Genomic DNA, 22,166 nt, shown 5'->3' with positions numbered 1-22,166 from the left:
AATATCTGGGAAGATCCTTTGAGTTTTCTCCCACCTGGTCTGACTTCAAGCAGTTTATCACATATTGTTCGTATGCTTTTAATGTCCTGTTTCCACAAAGATATTTCATATTGAAACAATGTGGCAGGAGAATGATTAATTAGGTAGGTTGCTCAGGGATCTTTTCTCATCTAATATCCACCTCTCAGAGCTCTGATTCTAATTGCAAGTTGAGTTAGAAACCTATTGTTCTGGATCATATTTTAATTGTTTTATAAAGAAGTTTTGGGAATCGGACCCGTTAGGCTCAAAATAACCCTCACTTGGGGCAATTCCACAAAAATATAGCAGAGTGCCAGAAGCACAGTTCATAACCAGCAGAAACTTATGTGTGGTGAGATTGGATTAGCTTTCATTCAAGAGGATGGATTCACAAATTTAGGTTCTGAAATATATTTATTGAAGGAAAAAGAAATCCATTTTAGATAGAAAAGGAAATCCATTCTAGATTTTAAAAAAGGGTCTTGGAGCTAACTACAAGGGTTGAATTAAAAGTAATGCCTCCACCTTCGTAACTCCTCAACAGATGGCAGTACTGGTGTGTAGCAGGTACTGGCTTGTTCAGTAGACTCTCCTCTACAGTTCCATTTTGGTGGGAAAGCCTTAGCATTGAATGGCTGTATTGTTAAAGTGCGAAGTATGGAACCCTGCACAGATGGTCGGTCAATGTGACTTAAGCAATGTGCAGTCATTAAATTCTTGTTAGCAGAAGGTGTCACCCCAAAGGAGATTAATCAGAGAATGTAAGCCATTTATGGTGATTGTGTTGAGGTGAGTACCATGCGTTGTTGGGTGAGTAACTAAAATGTTGAGATCACTTGCGTGACAAACAAAGAGTTGGACGTCCTGTGACAGCAACCACCGAGTTTCACAAGCAGATTCAGGACGATCGTCATATCACACAGAGAGAAATTTCAAGCATAATCGGCATTTCACAGGAACATGTGAGTCACATTATTGCTTTGCTTGGCTATCGGAAGATCTGTGCACGATGTGTTGCATAAACAAAGTGTCGACTTCTTCCGTGATGGCTTCAGAAAACTTGTTCATCGTTGGCAGAAATGTATCCAATTGTCTGGTGATTATGTGGAAAAGTGAATAGTGAAAGTTAAAGCGCACATTCTAAGGATTACTTCTGCGTTTGATTTATTAAAATATTCCCATCCAAACCCAAGTAACGAAAGTGGAGGCATTACTTTTCATTCAACCCTTGTAGCTTATTAAGGAAGGTAAAAGGATAAAATAACAAAAGTATCCATGCAGCTACATTTTGCCTGGAGAATGACAAAATGTGTCCTTACTGGAAGGAAGACAAAGGCAGAAGAGAAAGCAATGGAGAATGACCACATGGCCAAAACCCAGGGCAATTAAAATACCTTTAAAGAGAAAGTTACCTCATCCCTCACAAAGATTCCATTGCTATATCTTCCAAAGGGGGAGTAGATAGTGGCAAGCAAGAAGAGTAAAGACAAAGCCCCTTCTCGGAAAACAATGCATAGGAATGTGGGGAAAGGAATCCCTCACTCTAATCCTATTTATTTATTTATTTACAACATTTTTACCCCACTCTTCTCAAGCCCTGCAGGGGGACTCAGAGTGGCTAACAATGGCAACAATTCGATGCCGCAAATAATACATTATAACAGCAAGATAAAATCATACAATACAATAGATTAAAAATGCACATTAATTATACAGTCGTAAAGCCATTTCCATTATAACAATCATATGGTCCGATTCAATGTTCACAGTGCCGTTGTGCCTGCTAGCCAAAAGCCTGGTTCCAAAACCACGTTTTTAGTTTTTTTCTGAAAGAAAGGAGGGAGGATGCCAATCTAATTTCGCTGGGGAGCGAATTCCACAAGCGGCCGGGGGGGGGGGGGTCACCACCGAGAAGGCCCTGTCCCTCATCCCCACCAGACGCGTTTGCGAAGCTAGTGGGACCGAGAGCAGGGCCTCCCCGGTGGATCTTAGACTACGAGGCGGAACATAGAGGGAGACAAGTTTGGACAAGTAAGCTGGGCCGGAGTCATATATAGGCCAAGACCAGCACTTTGAATTGTGCTTCGAAATGGACCGGCAGCAAGTGTTGACACAACGGGGTGGTGTACTCCGTGTATGATGCTCCAGTGAGCAATCTGGCTGCTGCCCGTTGGACTAGTTGAAGCTTCCAATATCCTATATCTAAGTCTAGCTACTCATTGAGGACTGGTGACTTGTGCAGTCCAGGGAAGAAGTCCAACAAGAGGAATGAATGGTGACTTGGACTTCTCCTCTTTCTCCTAAATTACGTTTATTATCCACCTCTTCCTTTGCATAGCTTCCCCATCAGCACCAGCTTCCCAAAAGACACCACCTTCCAAAAAGCCCCCACAAACACAAGCTTCAGAAGGGACGGCAAACGGCTCTTTCCAGCATCTCCTTCAGGGCACCGTGTTTGTGTTGAGCGGATTCCAGAACCCCTTCCGCTCGGAGCTGCGGGACAAAGCCCTCGAGATGGGGGCCAAGTACCGGCCGGACTGGACCCCTGACAGCACTCATCTCATGTAGGTGTCTTGCAAGTATTACTGCCTTAGCCAAGGCTTGGCGCTCTTTTCCCTTTTGTACATCTTGAGTCTGCGTAATTCCAAAGACTCTAACTTGCTCACATCAGTTGTGAGTTGCTTTGTACTGAGTACTCTGTTCTCTTGTGCTCTTCTTCTAGCTGTGCCTTTGCCAACACCCCCAAATACAGCCAGGTGAAGGGGCTCGGGGGTATCATTGTGCGCAAGGAGTGGATCCTGGATTGTTACCGCACGAAGCGATGCCTGCCCTGCAAACGGTAGGTTTGAGGATGAGGGAGGCAAGGAGAGTGAGGGCCAGCCCCCAAAGTTTCCTCTGTCTTGGATTGTGGCAGGGTTTTTGGTGGTGTCTATTGTAGTGACTGTTTTTGCTCCCCCCCCCCCCCCCCCCCCAGCTACCTGATGGTCAGCTCTGAATCCTCCAGCAGTGAGCAGGAAGATGAGAGCGATGAAGAGGAAGTCTCTGTCCGACACCAGAAGCCTCTTAAACATCAACAGGTAATGGAATGTCATATATGTGATCTTCTGAGATACTTGCTTTGTTTTGATTTAATGCCTCCTACCTTGATAGCACTGATAAATCAGATTTTTATGTGTACTTAAATCATTTATTTTTATTTTTATATCTATATAAATAAAAACATAATGTTCATTTGTGGAATTAACATAACTCAAAAACCACTGGACGAATTGCCAAATTTGGACACAAGACGCCTACTAACCTGAGGAGTGACCATCACTCAAAAAATGATTTTGTAATTTGAGAGTTGTAGTTGCTGGGATTTATAGTTAACTTACAATCAAAGAGTATTCTGAACTCCACCAATGATGGAATTGAACCAAACGTGGCATACAAGACTCCCATGATCACCAGAATACACTAGAAGGGTATGGTGGGCATTGACCTTGAGTTTTGGAGTTGTAGTTCATGTACATCCAGAGAGCAATGTGGAATCAAACAATGATGGATCTGGACCAAACTTGGCACGAATATTCCATATGTCCAAATGAGAACACAGGTGAAGTTTGAGGGAAATAGACCTTGACAGTTGGGAGTTGTAGTTACTGGGATTTAGTTCACCTACAATCAGAGCATTCTGAACCCCACCAATGACAGAATTGGAGCAAACTTCCCACACAGAACCCCCATGACCAACAGAAAATATTCAAGGCCATCCAGTCCAACTCCCTTCGCTAGGGCAAGAAAACGTAATCAAAGCCCTCCTGACAAAGAGCCATCCAGCCATAGAGATAGATATATAAAATTCACACACACACACACAGAGATACAGTATCATAGAGTTGAAAGGGACCCCTAAAGAACGACAATTATATTTGCATGTTCCAGAGTAGGCAAACCAGACACATCAACACTGATAAACAACAAGAAATACTGTTTACCCACAAGCAGAAAGACATTACACATATTAGAAACCAACACTTTCTCATTTTATTTTCCAGATCACCAGACTGGGCCACAACAATGCGTGGCAGGGGACAGCTAGTTTATTTATATAGTTGTTAAATATTTATTTATTTATTTATATCCTGACTTTTCAGGCACTCCAAGTGGCCAGCTTCTGGTCAAAGGACATTTGGCATAATGCCGAGTTCTTTTTTTAAAAAACTTTTGTTTGTGTTTTTAAGTGCATTTTAACTGCACCCTCCACTCGCTTCTGACACAATAAATAAATAAGGACACAAATCCTTATCAGTTGAAAAGTGCATGCCATGGGACCGTTAGTCCCATCTGATCCTGTAGTCTCAACTTTAGCAGTTGTTTATTCATTTAGTTGTTTCTGACTCTTTGTGACCTCCTGGACCAGCCCAGCCAGAGCTCCCCCACCCCCCTTCAAGGTCAAGCCAGTCACTTCAAGTATACCATCCATCCATCTTGCCCTTGGTCGGCCCCTCTTCAAGTTCAGTTTTGTCTGACTCTGGGGGTTGGTGCTCATCTCCATTTCTAAGCCGAAGAGCTGGCGTTGTCCGTAGACACCTCCAAGGTCATGTGGCCAGCATGACTGCATGAAGCGCCTTTACTTTCCCGTCGGAGCGGTTCCTATTGATCTACACACATTTGCATGTTTTCGAACTGCTAGGTTGGCAGAAGCTGGGGCTGACAGCGGAAGCTCACCCTTCTCGGATTCGAACCTACAACCTTTCGGTCAACAAATTTTGCAGCTCAGTGGTTTAACCCACTGCACCACTGGGAGCTCCAAATATTAATCAAGCCCAAATTAGAGAGCATTTGGTGTGTTCAGAATGGTAGAGTGTTCTTTAAATATATTTTTTTACCTGTATCCCACCTAAGATACTAAAGAGACAGATTTGGCTTTCTAAAATAACTAGCCAATTAGTGAAAATGTTGCTGGGGATACCTGCTCGTCCTCACAACCATTGACTTGTGGGGTCCCGCAGAGATCAGTACTGTCCCCCATGTTATTTAACATTTACATGAAGCCACTGGGAGAGATCATCCGGAGTTTTCGGTCAGATGTCATCTGTACGGGGATGATGTTCAGCTCTATCACTCCTTCCCATCTGTCACTAAGGAGGCTGTGCAGGTCCTGAATCTGTTCTTGGCCGCTGTGTCGGTCTGGATGAGGGCGAACAGATTGAAACTAAATCCAGACAAGACAGAGGTACTCCTGGTCAGTCAAAAGGCCGAACAGGGGAGAGGGTTACAGCCTGTGTTAGACAGGGTTACACTCCCCCTGAAAACACAGGTTCGCAGTTTGGGAGTGGTCCTGGACTCATCGCTGAGCCTGGAATCCCAGGTCTTGGCGATGGCCGGGAGAGCTTTTGCACAATTAAAAGTTGTGCGCCAGCTGCGCCCGTTCCTCAAGAAGCCTGACTTGGCCACAGTGGTCCACACTCTTGTTACATCCTGAATAGACTACTGCAACACACACTATGTGGGGCTGGCTTTGAAGACTGCCCGGAAGCTTCAACTACTCCAATAGTCAGCAGCCAGTTTGCTCACCGGAGCGACGTACAGGGAACATACAACTCCTTTGTTACGCCAGCTCCACTGGCTACTGATCAGCTTCCGAGCACAATTCAAAGTGCTGGTTTTAAGCTATAAAGCCCTAAACAGTTCTAGCCCAGACTACCTGTCCGAACGTATCTCCTGCCACAAACCATCATGAAGTTTAAGATCTTCAGGAGAGGCCCTGCTCTCGATCCCACCACTATCGCAAACACGGTTGATGGGGACGAGAGACAGGGTCTTCTCAGCAGTGGCCCCCCGCCTATGGAATGCCCTCCCTAGAGATATCAGATTGGCCACCTCCCTCTTGTCTTTTAGACAGAAAAACAAGACCTGGTTATGGGACTAAGTGTTTGATCAGGGAGCAGCAAGTGGAAGAAGATCACATAACTTAATGGCAATGAATTGACCCGGACTGGTTTTTGGATTTTGATTTTAATGGATGTGTCTTAATCAATTGTTTTAATTGTTGTTTTAATTTTTAATATTTTGATTGTACTGTGGTTGTTTTTATGGTGCTAGCATCATATGATGCTTTTGTTAGGCCGCCTAGAGTCCCCCTTTAGGGGGAGAAGGGCGGGGTATAAATATAGGAAATAAATAAATAAAATAAGCTTCCCTTTCATTCAGTCAACTGCTCTTCCTTTGCAGAAAGCTAACCTTCCCAGCTCCAACCACAAGCCCAAAGCCCCTACCAGCCCTAAAGTAACCTCGACAGCAGCAAGGAGAGTGCTCCCTGAAAAGGAGGAAGAGCCCAGCACCTCTCAGAATAGCAGCGTCCATAACAATTTACGGGTTTCAGCAGTCGATTCTGCAGCATCTACTGATGATGAAGACCCCACAGGTAAAACTGAAAAAGGATCATTCTTATTCAGCAGCATAAGATGGGTACCATGCTGGGTCATGCACACTCATGAGGGGTGGAACTACTGCCAAAATGCTGACTTACTTCTAGGACGTTCCTGGGAGGAGGTGGAGGATGGGGATGATCATCAACATATGTGGAAGTCCTGGTAATTTTCATGGCAAGTCACCACTGATGGAGTTATTTATTTATCGTGTCAGGGGCAACCGGACAATTGTATTACATTTCTAACAGAACAAAACAAACAAACAGACAAAACACATGGTTTGCAAGCTTGGTAGTTGATTAAATGTCCTTTGACCAGTATCTGGCCACTTGGAGTGCCTCTGGTGTTGCCGCAAGGAGGTCCTCCATTGTGCATGTGGCAGGGCTCAGGATGCATTGCAGCAGTGGGTCTGTGGTTTGCTCTTCTCCACATTCGCATGTCGTGGATTCCATTTTGTAGCCCCATTTCTTAAGGTTGGCTCTGTATGGGGTTTTTTGAAATCCTGTGTTTATGTGAACCGTCCAAGGACCCTACAAGATTTGAAGACCAACATCCAGGAAGAAATTGCCAACATAACACCTGCTATGCTGGCAAAAGTCATGACAAATGCCAGAAATCAGTTTACTCAGTGTATGGAGAATGGGGGATGTCACCTACCTAATTTGATCTTCCAAACTACATAAAATAAAACTTTAGGTATGCAGCTACATTATTTTTTTAAAAAATCTGATTCATACAATGAGTTTTATTAAGTTTTGAAAAAAGGAAATTATGCTGCTGCACCCTGTATTACTGTAGAGAAAAGCTACCATATTTTCCAGCATACTGGACAACTTTTTAGGCCTGAAAAATCTTATGGAAAGTCGGGGGTCGTCTAGTACGCCGGGTATAAAATAAAAATAATAATAATTGAAAGAAAAAAAAATACAACTACCTTGGGAGGAGGGGGGAGGAGGAGGAGGGCGGAGAGAGGGCACAGGGAGGAGGAGTGGCAGACCGTATTGCCATGGAGCCCAGCCGGGGGTGATCCCCCGTTGGGCTGTCCCTGTGGCCCCCGCCACTCTCCCTGCTCTACTTTCATGGCCCTCCTCTGCCTGCACACAACACTTACCTCATCTAGGCCCAAGGAAACGCCTTCGGATGACTCCCAGCAGCCCCGGTGGCGTGCCTGGGATGTGCTCACTGAGGCATTCTGAGAGCCATAGTTCCCTGGCTCCTACGGCTCCCAAAATGCCTCAGCAAGCACATCCCAGGCACGACGCCGCCCGAGGCTGCTGGGAGTCATCTTCCGGAGGTGCTTCCTTGGGCCTAAGGTGAGCTCAGTGGCCTTCGAAGGAGGTGAGCGGCGGGGTGGAGGAGGGCCTTGAAAGTAGAGTGGGTAAAGCGGCAGGGGCCGCGAGGACAGCCCAGCAGGCCATAACCTCCATGAAATGCGGAGTCGTCTTAAACAGCGAGTATATCCCTAGCTCTGTATTTTGTGTTGAAAAGTTGGGGAGTCGTCTTAAGCCCCCAGTCGCCTTGTATTCTGGAAAATACGGTAGTCTGCATCCTGAAGTGGAAGACACAAAAGATATCTCTTGGAATGTGGGTCAAACCTAGATCATGTTTGTCATACTCACCCCATGCTAATTTAATAGAGCAGCAAAAACATATTTATGACTTAATTTTCATCCTCCCATCCTTCTTCTTCTTCTGCCCTTCCTAGGTGTTCAAGGCAATGGAGATGAGGAGTCCGGTGATACTGATGATGAGCTGAGGAGGTTGGTCAAACATAGACTGTAGTGGTGGTTCCTTCCATCAATCAAGACCTCAAAGGTTGGTTGAGGTTGGAAAGAGCAGTGGGGACTTTTAGCTACTTGTGATATCTACAAGTGAGTAAGGAGGGTTTTTGCAGAGTGCAATGGAATTGCAGGAAATCGAATAACCGTATATTCTTCCGTCTGACCTGTGGAAGATCTTGATGTGGATTATACATGGTTTCTAAGATCTCAATAGAAATTGCCAGTGTAAATCTTAATTGTGAGAACAAGGGGCATAATGCTGATTGTGGGGAAAGGGGAGGTCTGTTTTCTCAATTGACTTCATTTTTTATTCATTTCAGAGTGGAAGAAGAACATCGCAAAAAACAACAAGGAGGGCGGAGGGCTGTTCCAGAACCAGATGATGATCCATATGCTGGTTCCACAGATGAGAACACAGATGTTGAAGAAAAGGAAGAGCCAGATCAACCTATTCCAGAACTGCCTGGTATGACAGAACTGATAGAATGGGTTGAGGTGGAGGAATAGTCTAGGACCGGAGTCCTCAAACTAAGGCCCGAGGGCCGGATATGGCCCTCCAAGGTCATTTACCCGGCCCTCACTCAGGGTCAACCTAAGTCTTGAAAGCACACAACAACAACAATCCTGTTTCATCAGCCAAAAGCAGGCTCACACTTCCCATTGAAATACTAATAAGTTTATATTTGTTAAAAGTGTTCTTCATTTGAATTATTGTATTGTTTTTATGTGGGTTTTGCACTACAAATAAGATATGTGCAGTGTGCATAGGAATTCATTCATTTTTTTTTTCAAATTATAATTCGGCCCTCCAACAGTTTGAGTGACTGTGACCTGGCCCTCTGTTTAAAATGTTTGAGGAACCCTGGTCTAGGACCTTGAGTCAACTAAATCATTGGTTGCTTAACTTGTGCAAATGGATGATCTTTTAAAAGGGAGCTAGACATTAAAGTCATGGTTATTCCTCTTTAGAGGGAATACAAATATCAAATGCTAGCTTTAGTACACAGGGATGCCCGGGCTCAGTAATTTGTAACACTGTTTGTTAGAAGTTATGTTTTGTTTTTTGGATGTTATGAATGGTCACATTAGAAAAACTATAAGGATATGGGTTAACAACAATTGCCATTGTCCTCTGTCATTGCTCTCCAAACCCACCAGTTTTTTAAGTTGGTCCATGTGCTTGTTGCATCCTGAATAGACTACTGCAACATGCTCTATGTGGGGTTGCCTTTGAAGACTATTCTGAGGCTTCCAAGTAGTCCAATGGGCAGCAGCCAGATTGCTTGCCGGAGCAGTGTACAACCCCCCTGTTCCGCTGGCAGCCAGTTCCGCTGGCTGCCAATCTGCTACTAAGCACAATTCAAAGTGCAGGCTTTAGCCTATACAAGCCTAAATGGTTCTGGCCCAACTTACCTGTCTGAACGTATTTCCCTCTATGATCCACCTCGGAGGCTAAGATTGTCTGGGGAGGCCTTTATTTATTTACCAAATGTGGTAAATCTATATATATAAATATAAATGTAATGTTCATTTGTGGGATTAACAGAACTCAAAAACCACTGGACGAATTGACACCAAATTTGGACACAAGACACCTAACAACCCAATGTATGTAATTCACTCAAAAAATTGATTTTGTCATTTGGAAGTAAATATGTGCTTCAAGTTTAGTCCAGATCCATTGTCGGTTGGGTTCAGAGTTCTGAAACAGGGGACCTAAGTAATGAGATGTGTCTAACAGAATTAACGTCTGAATACTGTAACCTTTATGTATAAGTTGTTCAGGTGAGCAAGTCTGAATGAACCCTTTCTTTGCCAGATTTATTTGAGGGAAAGCACTTCTTCCTTTACGGTGAATTCCCTTCTAACGAGCGACGCCTCCTGAACCGCTACATCATAGCTTTCAATGGGTAGGTCATCTTACAGGTGCTAACATACATGTTTGCTACATCCTAGGTGATGTAATATTGGTTGTGTTATAACTGGGAACAGCAAAAAAGTAATGATGTAGGCCTGGTCAATCCATGGTTCTAAATGGTTCTAAAGTACTTACAACACTAAAATTCTGGTGATGAAAATTTCAGAACTCTAACAAAACTCTCAAAATTTCATTATAAATAGCAGTTCTTAATTGGTTCTGTCATAAAAAAATCACCAATAATGAAATAATAATTCCATTTTGAAAGTTTTGTTAGAGTTCTGAAATTTAAAATAGAATGCAGAACTGGTCAGTATGTGGCAGCATTTTGCAAACTGGGATTGCATATTAATACATTAAAACTTTATATTTATCTGGAAAAAAGGTGTTTTCTGTGTCTGTGGGATGGCAAGCTATAGAGAGAGAACATTTATTACTTATTTTGTCCATTTCTACTTAACCTTTCCCCCAGAATGTGGACCTCGAGGACACTGGTTGCAAAGCAGCACAAATGGAGTGACCATGTTTATTCACATAATATCTACTGCACTGAGATGAATATTAAACACACACAACAGCCCCATTTGTGTTGCTTTTTAATCCATGTTAAATCAGTTCTTTTCCAAATACATTGTGTCATGATCTTTGACGAAGTTGGGGTGGGTGGGATTATCCTGCAAGATTGTTATAAATAAATAAATCTTTCATTTCCAGGGAAGTGGAGGACTACATGAACGAGCGAGTGAATTACGTGATCACGGCTCAAGAGTGGGATGACACTTTTGAGGAGGTGAGAAAGCCTGGCCTGCTTGTCTGGGGTTATCTTGGCCTGATCCCAAAAGTTCTTACAAAACAGAAACAGATGAAATGTATAAATCTGACAGAGGTTGCTTTAGGAGAAAACGATAGGGCATATATATGCAAACATGATATTTTCAGCTGTTTGAAGCTTTACATGATCTCTGTAGCATCCCAGTTAAGTACAGGCAGTTCCCAGATTATGGACAAGATAAGTTCTGTATGTTTGTTCTTAAGGTGAATTTCAATGACAAAACACACACACACAAAGAGTACATAAACATAGGCATACTTAGACAATGATTGCTTAACAAACATACATATCTACTTACAACTCTAAAATAATAATAATATACTTTATTTATATTCTGCTCTATCTCCCTGAGGGATTACAGAACACATACGGCAAACATTCAGTGCCATTATACAATTAACAGGGACAGAAATACATAAACAGAGGTATATAGGCTTTCCCATCTTTTTCCATCTCTGGCATCTGGAGGTTGTGCTTGTCTCAGGCCGCAGGGTGGTTCTGTCGCTCCATCTTCCATGCGGAGGAGCTTTGTTTGTCCATAGATGTCCTCCCAGATTGAATTGCCGACATGTTCTTTATGGGCACCTTTTTATTATCTCCCTGCTAAAAGTGGTACCTATTTATTTATTCACATTACTGTTTTCGATTTGCTAGGTAGGCAGAAGCTGGGCTCACGGCGGGAGCTCACTCCACCTGGGCTTGAACTGCCAACCTTTCAGTCGGCAAGATTTTCTACAGCCGGTGGTTTAACCTGCTGTGCTAAAGCCTGGCCCTACATAAATTAGTTTTAAAAGTTTATTTTCAGCCTTGTTTTTGTCTCCTTTTATATAAATTTAACTTTTTTTTCTACTTTGTATCTAGCCAATTGTTTACTTCTGTGTTTTTTTTAACATTTACAAGTGACTATCCCAGCATTTTAGGTCTCCAAATCTATACATAAAGCCTATTCCTTTTCCTCAGATAAATGCTGATAAAATGGTTTCCATTCTGCTGAAACTGTCCAATTCTCCTTCCAACAACATTGTTAATTTGTCAATTTCAATTATTTACCACATCTTCACTGTACTACAGTTGGTATTGTTGAACGAGTGGGCTTATTACCAAAAGACCCTCCTCATAAATTCACAGCAGAGTAACAGCAGCAGTGTGACCCAGCAACCAGTAGCCCAAAGTGACAAAAAGAACAAAAACACACAGGCCAATGTTGTCTTCCATAGGAGGTTTTTCTTTGTAGTAAAATAATATAGTTGCATTATTTACAATAACAAGGTTTCCACAACACAGAGTCCTTCATACTTCCTTCTTTGCTTCCATGCTGGGCTTCTTTCTTATGGAGAGAAACAGCTTCACTCTCACAGAGCCTCTTCTCACACTGCAATTACATGGGAGCATCACATAGTAGCTTTGCACACAGCTTTACACACAAGGCCTTTAACCTGGTGCTTCTTTCACACACAGAGGTTTACCTCGCACTCCTCAGGATGACACTAGCTTTGGTCCACTGACTCTAACAGGCTTTGGCCTACCAACTCTTTCAGTGCTTGACTCACACTTTTTAAATCAAAAATACCCAGTTAATTTTTAATATTTCTGACAGGTATCTCTATTGTTTTCCTCTTTTGAGCATATATGATACTTGCTGCTGTTAGCATGTACTACAATATTCTCTCATGTTCCTTTTTATTTAGTCATGCAATAGTTCTGGTCATGTAAATTATCTTAAGAATTCCTTGGAAAATCTTGGCTTTCAGAAATTTTGCGCCTTTTCACAGGTCTAGTGCAAATGGTAGTAAGCAACCTTTATGAACTTCATTTCCAACATTTATTATTTGCCTTTATACATTCTTGGGCCCCCTGGTGGCGCAGCGTGTTAAACCGCTGAGCTACTTGAACTTGCTGACTGAAAGATTGGCGGTTTGAATCTGGGGAGCAGGGTAATCTCCTGCTTTTAGCCCCAGCTTTTGCCAACCTAGAAGTTTGAAAACATGCAAATGTGAGTAGATCAATAGGTACTGCTTCTGCAGGAAGGTAATGGCGCTCCATGCAGTCATGCTGGCCACATGACCTTGGAGGTGTCTACAGAGATGAGTACCACCCCCCAGAGTCGGACATGACTCGACTTAATGTCAGGGGAAACCTTTACCCTTACCTTTAAACAATTTTTATTATTTTGGAGGTGGGATTAAATTCCATCTTAACATAATTTTTTAGAACTTCTCTTAGAGATTATTTGATAGTGTAAATCAAGAGCACTGAGTGTTTTCCAATGTGTCCTGCAGGCTCTGAACGAGAACGCCAACCTGTCCTTTGTGCGTCCCCGCTGGATCTACAACTGCAACGAGAGGCAGAAACTGATCCCTCACCAGCCGTATGTTGTGGTGCCACGATTGTAGGAGGCCTTCTTGCAGGCTTTTATGAATCTTCCATTCTCCCACTGAACTATATCCTCCTTCCTTGTGGACCACTTGGCCTCCAAACCACACCTAGTTCTTGTCAGAGGGTTCCAACCTGTCTTGAAGGCCTGGGGTTGCAAACTTCTTCCAACGTAGTGACATCTTTGAATGTCTTTGGCTCTTTTGGCGGTTACCTCAGGCTGCATCAGAGCAGAATTTGCTTTGGAAAGCAATTGCTGTCCTGCAGAATCAGGGTCAAAAGCTCCATGGCCTTGCTGTGTATTGCTCCAGATTGGGCCTAGTATGAATTCTGTGGGTTTGGAAGGTGGGATTATAAGAGTTTCAGTTTCAGGGACCAGGACTGAACTGAGAAAGGGAGATGTATAAACACACGCATATTTCACACTTCCGTGATTTGTTGTTTTGGGATCTTCTCTTCACTCTTGTATTTACATTTTTCTTTTTGTTTCTTATCCCTACTCTCCTTATTCCCCCTCAGACGTTTCATAGGAAACTTGACATGTCCTTACTGAATGTGTGTTTCCATGTGGAAGCTAATTCCGTAATATTTGAAACAACACCTAGAACAGTGTGTTTTTTCTCCTGTTCTGATGGATTGCACATGGTTTTACAAGCAGTCACCTGATCTACTTAGCGTAGACTGGATTACCTAACATTTTTCTAAACTATGTTTACTGCTTCCATTGGGGTACGCTGGTGAACTTGAAGACATCCATATGTATGCCTACTTTCTAGCCAAGTCTTTATTATTCGAAAATGTACTACTTTCTGCGTGCATTTCTTATCTTCTGTTTTACTTCTCTGCAGAACACTTAACGTTACAGTGGTTCTCAACCTGGGGGTCCCCAGATGTTTTGGCCTCCAACTCCCAGAAATCCCAATTATTATAATTGTCATTTGAGCTTGGCCTCATGTAAGCTGCTCCGAGACCCCATTGGGGAGATGGTGGCGGGGTAATAAATAAAGTTTATTATTATTTATTATTATTATCCCAGCCAGTTTACCAGCTAGGCCAAAACATCCGGGGACCCACAGGTTGAGAACCACTGCTTAACGACAATAACAGCCTAACTAACCAGCCCAACATTCAATACTGGCTGGTATTTTTCAAATTCCACATTCTAGTTCATGTACCTCTAAGTTGTTTGCATATGTTCAGTTCTGCATATCTCCCATTAAGGGTATGATAGGTAAGTGGGTGTTTTTCAGGGTGTGCTTGGCCCAAATGCCAAGTTCTTTTTAACGCCGAAAGTTCTCTCATTGACAAAACACCTTGGAAACATTCGTTTCAAGAAACTGTGCTGTATTAAGATTGTATTGCAGCCGCTGTGGGTCAAAACCCATTCCCATGATGGTTCTGCAGATGCAGAACGAAGCTGGGGTGTCACGCCGTTTGAGTCTTAAAATATATAGCTGGTTATTCTAGGCGTGCAGAGGTCCATTATGAAATATACTCCTGGTATTGGGAATATTCAGATCGGGGACGCAAGATATTCACGAATGAATGCACATTGTTATGGATAGGTTAATTTCAGCAAGGTGTTAATCAGGGCCTTTCCACACAGCCCTCTATCCCAGAATATCAAGGCAGAAAATCCCACAAGATCTGCTTTGAGCTGGGTTATTTGAGTCCACTCTTTCTGCCTTGATATTCTGGGATAGAGGGTTGTGTGGAAGGGATCTCCGTTTGACATGTGTCTCTCTAGACTTCACTGCAGGAAACCAATAAAATACAAATCCCCGTCCCTCCATCCCAGAATATCAAGGCAGAAAATCCCACAATATCTGCTTTGAGCTGGGCTATATGATGGTTGCTTACCTGTAACCATGTTTCTTCGAGTGGTGCTCTGTGAAATTAGCACATGTGATATTTGATGCACCTGTGCAGCAATCATTGGAAACTCTGACAAGCTGAGAAGGCTTGTGGCTGCCTTCCCCGCCCCTCTTCCCCATGAGGCAATATAAGCCAGATGAGGGCTGAAGGTGTAGTTCCCCACCGCCGTGCAGCGGCACGAGGCTGGAGGCATGATCTGCGAGGAGGAAGGGTGGGGATGTGCTAATTTCACAGAGCACCACTCGAAGAAACATGGTTACAGGTAAGCAACCATCATTTCTCCTTCGTGGTGTCTGTTGAAATAAGCACATGTGATAGACTAGCAAGCCACAAACCTTGGATGGTGGGCGTCATGCCACTGCCGAAAAGAGAACCGCTCTGCCAAACGCAGAATGTCTCCTCGATTGGACGTCCATCTTATAATGGGTGGCGAATGTCAATGGAGTGGTCCAGATCGCCGCCCGACAGATGTCGTCCAATGGAACTCCACGAAGATAAGCTGCCGATGTAGCGACTGCTCTTGTGGAGTGGCCCCTCAGATGCAGAGGCGGATCCTTGCCCGCCATCTGATAGGCAAGCCTACTGGTGGAGACCACCCATGTCGAGAAGCGTTGGGGGGAAACAGGCTGACCCTTAGTGTCAGTGCGATATTTTACAAAAAGTCTAGAAGACTGCCGGAAGTCCTTCGTCCTGTGAAGGTAGGAGAGTGCTCTGCGGACATCGAGAAGATGAAGTGACCGCTCAAGCTCTGTTTGTGGAGCTTGAAAAAATGCTGGAAGCACAATGTCCTGAGCCAAATGATACGCCGAAGCGACCTTAGGGAGGAAGGAGATGTCGGTTCTGAGGACCACCTTGTCCTTATGAAACCGGAGATAGGGCTCATCAACACGGAGCGCACACAACTCGCTAGATCTGCGAGCTGAGGTGACTGCCACCAAAAAAGCAACTTTCCATGAAAGGTGACAAAGATCGGCCTTAGCCGGAGGTTCAAAAGGTGGCTTCATCAATGCTCACAACACAAAATCAAGCTGCCAAGAGGGAGGTGGAGGGGAGACTGGTGGTCGGAGATTCCGGAACCCTCTAAGGAAAAGTTGAACAAAAAGGTCCTGAAACCACGAGGAGCCACCGTCCCTGCGGCAATATGCTGAGAGTGCAGCAAGGTAGCACTTGACTGAAGAAAGCACCAGGCCCTCGTCTGCCAACGTCGCAAGGAACTGGAGAAGGAGAGAAGTAGGGGCCTGCAGAGGGTGCACACCATGCTGGCGTGTAAACGCAGCAAAGCGCTTCCACTTCGCTTTATAGGAGCGCTGTGTTAATGGTCGGCGTGCAGCATCAAGGATGGCCGCTACTGGTGGGGGGAATGGTGCGGCTTGACTCGCCATGCCGTCAGACGGAGCAGGGTGAGATCTGGGTGATGGACACAACCGTCCTGGAGCGTAAGCAAGTCCGGCCGACTGCTCAGTGTGAGACGGTCGCCCAGAGCCATGGTCTGGAGAAGGGCGAACCAGGGTTGTCTTGGGCACCATGGTGTAATCAGGATGGCATTGGCTCTGTCCGCATCCAACTTGGCCACCACTCTGCTGAGGAGAGGTAGTAGTGGAAAAACATACAACAGGGGTCTGTGCCAACTGTACAGGAAGGCATCCCCTAGGCATCCCTGCGGAGTGCCTTGTGGCATCCTGGCACAGAATCGTTTGCATTTGGCGTTGCCTGGTGCTGCAAACAGGTCGATGTCCGGCCATCCCCACCGTCGGAAGAGAAGGCAAGTCTCGTGAGGGTGCAGTGACCACTCGTGGCTGGTGGGCCCAGCTCTGCTGAGGTGATCCGCAACCGTGTTGTCCTGACCGTGCAGATGTAACGCCACAAGATGGATCCTCCTGGGAATGCACCAGTGCCAGATGTCGAGAGCCAACTGGAGCAGAGAACGGGACCGTGTCCCTCCTTGCTTGTTGAGGTACCAGGTGGCTGTCGTGTTGTCCGTGCGAACCTGGACCACACGGCCCCGAAGGGAGTGCTCGAATGCTCAGAGCGCTTTCTGGACAGCAGTGAGCTCCAAGATGTTGATATGGAGCTTGGTCTCGGCCAACGTCCACAGACCTTGGATGGAGAGGGTACCGGAGTGCGCTCCCCAGCTTTGAAGAGAGGCGTCGGTGGTGACGACTGCTGAAGGCCCTGTAGGGCGAAATGGCATGCCCACGCAGACATTGTCGCGGAGAGTCCACCAATGGAGGGTGTGTCGGACAGAGTCCGGCGGATGTAACATGCGGTGCTGGCTGTGGCGGAGAGGGTCGAACACTCTGATGAACCATGCTTGCAGTGGTCGAAAGTGCAGGCGGGCAAATGGTGTTACAGCAGTTGTGGAAGCCATATGCCCCAGTGTGGACTGAACATGTTTGGCCTGCACAGAAGACGAGTGACGAATGCGCTGCACAGCTGCTTGGAGGTTGTGAAACCTCTCTTCCGGAAGATACGCCTTGCGCTCGATGGAATTGAGACGTGCACCGATGAACCGGATGTCTTGCGTCGGTTCGAGGTGGGACTTCTGCACATTCACCACGAGGCCGAGACTCTGAAGCAAAGAGAGGGTGAAGTCCAGATGTTGGAGGAGTTGCGAGCGAGAGGCCCCAACGACCAGCCAATCATCAATGTAAGGAAACACCATAACGCCCTTCACCCGTAAGTGAGCCGCCACCGGTGCCATGACCTTGGTGAAGACCCAAGGTGCAGTACAGATTCTGAACGGAAGAACCCGGAAAGAATAAGCCTTGTCGCCTATCTTGAAGGAGAGGCACTTGTGGTGGCGTGGCGCGATGGCCATGTGGAAGTAAGCATCCTTGAGGTCTATCGTGGCGAACCACGCCCCTCGAGGAAGAAGTGGCAAGATGGTTTGGAGAGTCAGCATACGATACTTGCGTGGTCGGATGTAGTGGTTAAGACCACGCAGATCCAAAATAGGCTGTTGGCCTCCATCCTTCTTAGGGACTAGGAAATAGGTGGAGAAAAACGCAGAAGGAAACACAATTGCCCCTTTCTGGAGGAGGGTGCGAACCTCATCCAAAAGGACATCCGAAGGCGGCGTAGTTTGAACAAAACCAAGGCGTGGAGTACTCTTGAACTCAATAGAGTATCCGTGGCGAACCACATCCAGCACCCACCTTATCGGTGGTGATAGATCTCCATGCCTCGTAAAAGCCGGCCAAACGCGTGCCGAAGCGCACAAGCAGTGGTGATTGAGTAGAAAGTGGAAGTGAAGACACCCTGTGAAGAAGGGGAGATGGAGGAGGAGGGAGAGGGGAGACGTCGCTAAAAACGACGCTTGCCCTTGGGTGGAAACTTCCCCTTACCCTGTTGACGCGTGGAAGACTGCGTCTGTCGTTTCGGGGAGCGTGGAGCTCCTGGTGGGTTGGAAGTGCAAGAAGAAGATGGAAAAGACCTTCTGGAATAAGAGGTAGAAGGCTGCTGGCCTCTGGAGCGAGAGCGAGATGAAGGCTGAGTAAAGCCATACTTATTGGCTGCCTGAAGCACTTCCTGAGACTCCTTCAGATTAGTATCAGTCCCAGGGTTGAACAACCCGTCATCATGAGCAGGCATGTCTTCTGCCAATATTCATCCTTCCTCTGACAGGGTGGAGGTACGCAGCCATGCATGTCGTCTGATGGATGTGGCAAGGGAGAACAACTTTCCTGCTGTGTCGGCAGAGTGTTGAGCCATATCCTTATGGGCACGAGTGAGAATCAGGGCCTCATGATGATAAGCCTTAGCCACAGCCTGATGGGAAAGTGGAAGGAGATCTAGAAAAGGCCCAATTTTATTCCACAAAAAAGTATTGTAGGAGGACATATATGCTCCATAATGCTCCATTCGAGCCGTGAGGCTGGTATTGGCGTGGGCCTTCTTCCCCATGTCCTCCAGCTTTCTACCCTCCTTGTCTGGAGGAGTGGGCTGCGTCTTATGGGACTGCTTACATTTTGCTACCTTCACCACCACCGTGTTGGGTTTGGGGGGTCGTGCCACCCAGTCCGCAGATCTAAGATCAATGCGGTAGCGTGCGTCCCATGCTCTAGAAACCGCTGGCACCGCTGACGGAGCCTGATCAGGGTTTTTAGTAAGTTGGAGCAAATAGGGAAGGGCTGGCAAAGAGGTAGGCGCCAAAGGCTGTCTAATTTGCTCATGAGGAGGAAACATCGGATCCTCAACTGGCTGCTGCTCCTTTGGAGTCAAATTCAAGGCCTTAGACAGACGTATCATAAGGGCCAAGAAAGCAGAAGCATCCTCCGATGGCATAATGGCCACATGGCCCTGGGCTCCGGCCTCGAGAGGCCCAAGAACGCTGACCTGGAGAAGGACTTCTGGAATGCCAGGAGCTGCGGGAGGCCAGCGAAGGAGACCGTTGCGCCCGGCTCGACCTCTGCACCAGCACAGTGGCTGGAAGAGGGAGTTCCCGCTCAGGGCTGGGCGAGGGGCTTGAATGGGCAAATGGCCGGTGCCCTGTTGGAGCCTGCAAGCCCACAGAGGGCTGCACATGGCTGCTGGGCTGAGGCGTTAACTCCGGAGGAGGAGGAGAAGCCCCGCCCGCACTTCTGGCTGACACCGGAAGTGCCTCCTGCGCCTGCGCCATGTGGTCCTGCAAGGAAGCCGGAGACGGGCCGGAGGAGGAGGACGCCAGCAAGGCCTGCTCCAGGGAAGGAGCCTGTGGCGCTGCCGAAACAGAGTGCCGGCCAGGCGAAGAAGGGCGCTGGAAGGCAGAGACGCCACGCGTCTTTTGCTTCTTCTTTCCCCCTGCTTTCAGTGGCGAAGAACTCCGTGCAGGCACACTCTTCCTCTTGGAGGTAAGTAGCTGCGGCTGCACAAGGGGGAGTTGAAGAGGCTCTGAAGCCGCTCGCCTTCTATCCGAAGTAGAAGGGAGGAGAGCCTGTTCACATAGCGCAGCCTGAAGCTGCCGCTCTCTGGACTTCCGTGCCTGAGGCGTAAAAGCCTTACAGGCAGAGCAGGTCTGCACAGAGTGGGATTCTCCCAAACAAAGCAAACACATAGCGTGAGCATCTGTAGCAGGGAGCACTCCCCCACAAGAAACACACTTTTTAAACATAGCCATAATATACAGACCAAGTCAGGGCACCAGAGAGTAGGAGAATCGAATAGCCAGTCCAAGTCAAGGTAGGAGAGGAGAGAATAGTCAAGAAACAATCCAAGTCGTAGGTAAAAATCAGTCAGAAAGGTTCCCAAATGCTGCTGCTTAGGCGGCTGGAAAAAAAAGGAAGTACACCTTCAGCCCCTCATCTGGCATATATTGCCTCATGGGGAAGAGGGGCGGGGAAGGCAGCCACAAGCCTTCTCAGCTTGTCAGAGTTTCCAATGATTGCTGCACAGGTGCATCAAATATCACATGTGCTTATTTCAACAGACACCATGAAGGAGAACTGAGTCCACACTCAGATATTGTGAGATTTTCTGCCTTGATATTCTGGGATAGAGGGCTGTGTGGAAGGGACCTCTGTTTGACATGCGTCTCTCTAGACTTCACTAAAGCAAACCAGTAAAAACTAAATCCCTGTCTCCCTAAAAATACTTGTATAGGTGCTACAGCCTCCTTCCCTGCTTGTCCAAGTTCGTGCTCCTTCTTCCTACCGGCTGTGAACTGGACTGAGAGGCTTTGAATAATCTACCTCGTTTTTACAGCTTATTCTTGCCCTGGTTGTTGCTCTCAGTATTGGGCATCATGTCCAAATGTTTTCTCCTGTTTTCATGTACCGAACGCAGTAAAAGAACAGATGATTCAGGGGAGCTTTGCAGTTTTGTAAAGATACTGAAAGTGTATATCACAGCTTTCCTAGGGAGGCGACTCTTGCTCCTAGCAGTAGCATCTATAGCAGGCATGGGCAAACTTTGGTCCTCCAGGTGTTTTGGACTTCAACTCCCACAATTCCTAACAGCCGGTAGGCTGTTAGGAATTGTGGGAGTTGAAGTCCAAAACACCTGGAGGACCAAAGTTTGCCCATGCCTGATCTATAGTGTCGTCTCCATCCCATCCCTGCAGAAGGTTGCTTTAAGGTGCCATATTGCAACTTTGAGATTTCTCTCCCCATCCTTAATGTTGATGGGAGGACTGTCCAGAAATGCTTCCAACCTGTGTCCTTCAGGTCTAAAATTGTTGAACAAATCAAACCAGTGAGGGGAAAACTGAAGACTTTTTTTAATTCCTGCTGTTAGCAGTAAGATATAAAGCAGAGGACTCCCAGCTTCAATCAGATGATGGCCTCTTTGGCGTGAAAAATCAAGTTTCTCAAGCATTAGCATTCTTCAACTCGGAAATGTTTCACTTCAGGTGCTTTATTGCACTTCCCTCCCTGCCTAGGTGCTACTAATGGAGTATATTCCTACGTGGAAAGTGTCCAACAGGTCAAACTTCTCAACAGGGGAAGTAGTTACCATTTGGAGGGACAGGGAGCCATGGCGCAGCAGTTTAAACCAGGTTTGTATTGCAACTCTTGTGCTCCATGACCCAAGGGCTTTGGTTTTCTACAAGTTATCATTGTTAGCATCCAGCGCTTCAGAAGTGGTGACAAAAATACCTTCGGGGATGTATCCATGTCTCTTCCTTTCCCAAACCCCAGCAATAGGGTTTGTTGTGTTTTTTAAAATAAATAAATAAATAAAACAAAACACAAGGCTTTGGGTGCTCTTTTGTTTCCTGATCATTGAATATAATATTTGCAGCAATATCTCTGATTTTATTTAGAGGAAATTGGAATGCAGGTTGACTATCCCTTATCCAGTTATCTCTGAAATGGCAGGTATCTGTGCCTTTTGCCGTTTCATAGATCCTCACATCTCTCTCTAGCCTCACATTGTATTAGTTCACTGTTTGGGTTGCATATGAAACACAAGGCAACAAAGAGAGCACCCACTTCTGCTGCAAAAATGAACAAATAGGGAACCGCAATCTC

General features: G+C 45.9%; 1 protein-coding gene across 1 annotated transcript in view; it reads left to right on the top strand.

The window, feature by feature from the left end:
• The window catches only part of LOC132780161 (DNA repair protein XRCC1), a 35,283-nt gene extending 13,407 nt beyond the window's left edge, over nt 1–21,876 (top strand). Inside the window, exons 9-17 of the mRNA XM_060783720.2 lie at nt 2,360–2,585; nt 2,744–2,860; nt 2,996–3,098; nt 6,241–6,433; nt 8,146–8,200; nt 8,542–8,687; nt 10,041–10,131; nt 10,854–10,929; nt 13,251–21,876. Of these exons, the coding sequence (XP_060639703.2) occupies nt 2,360–2,585; nt 2,744–2,860; nt 2,996–3,098; nt 6,241–6,433; nt 8,146–8,200; nt 8,542–8,687; nt 10,041–10,131; nt 10,854–10,929; nt 13,251–13,364 (1,121 nt within the window). The 3' untranslated portion in view covers nt 13,365–21,876. The remainder of the gene's footprint in view (nt 1–2,359; nt 2,586–2,743; nt 2,861–2,995; nt 3,099–6,240; nt 6,434–8,145; nt 8,201–8,541; nt 8,688–10,040; nt 10,132–10,853; nt 10,930–13,250) is intronic.
• The last annotated feature ends 290 nt before the right edge of the window (nt 21,877–22,166 follow it).

The sequence above is a fragment of the Anolis sagrei genome, chromosome Y, assembly GCF_037176765.1.
Source record: "Anolis sagrei isolate rAnoSag1 chromosome Y, rAnoSag1.mat, whole genome shotgun sequence".
Taxonomy (NCBI): domain Eukaryota; kingdom Metazoa; phylum Chordata; class Lepidosauria; order Squamata; family Dactyloidae; genus Anolis; species Anolis sagrei.
This window is presented reverse-complemented; position numbering and strand designations above follow the sequence as displayed.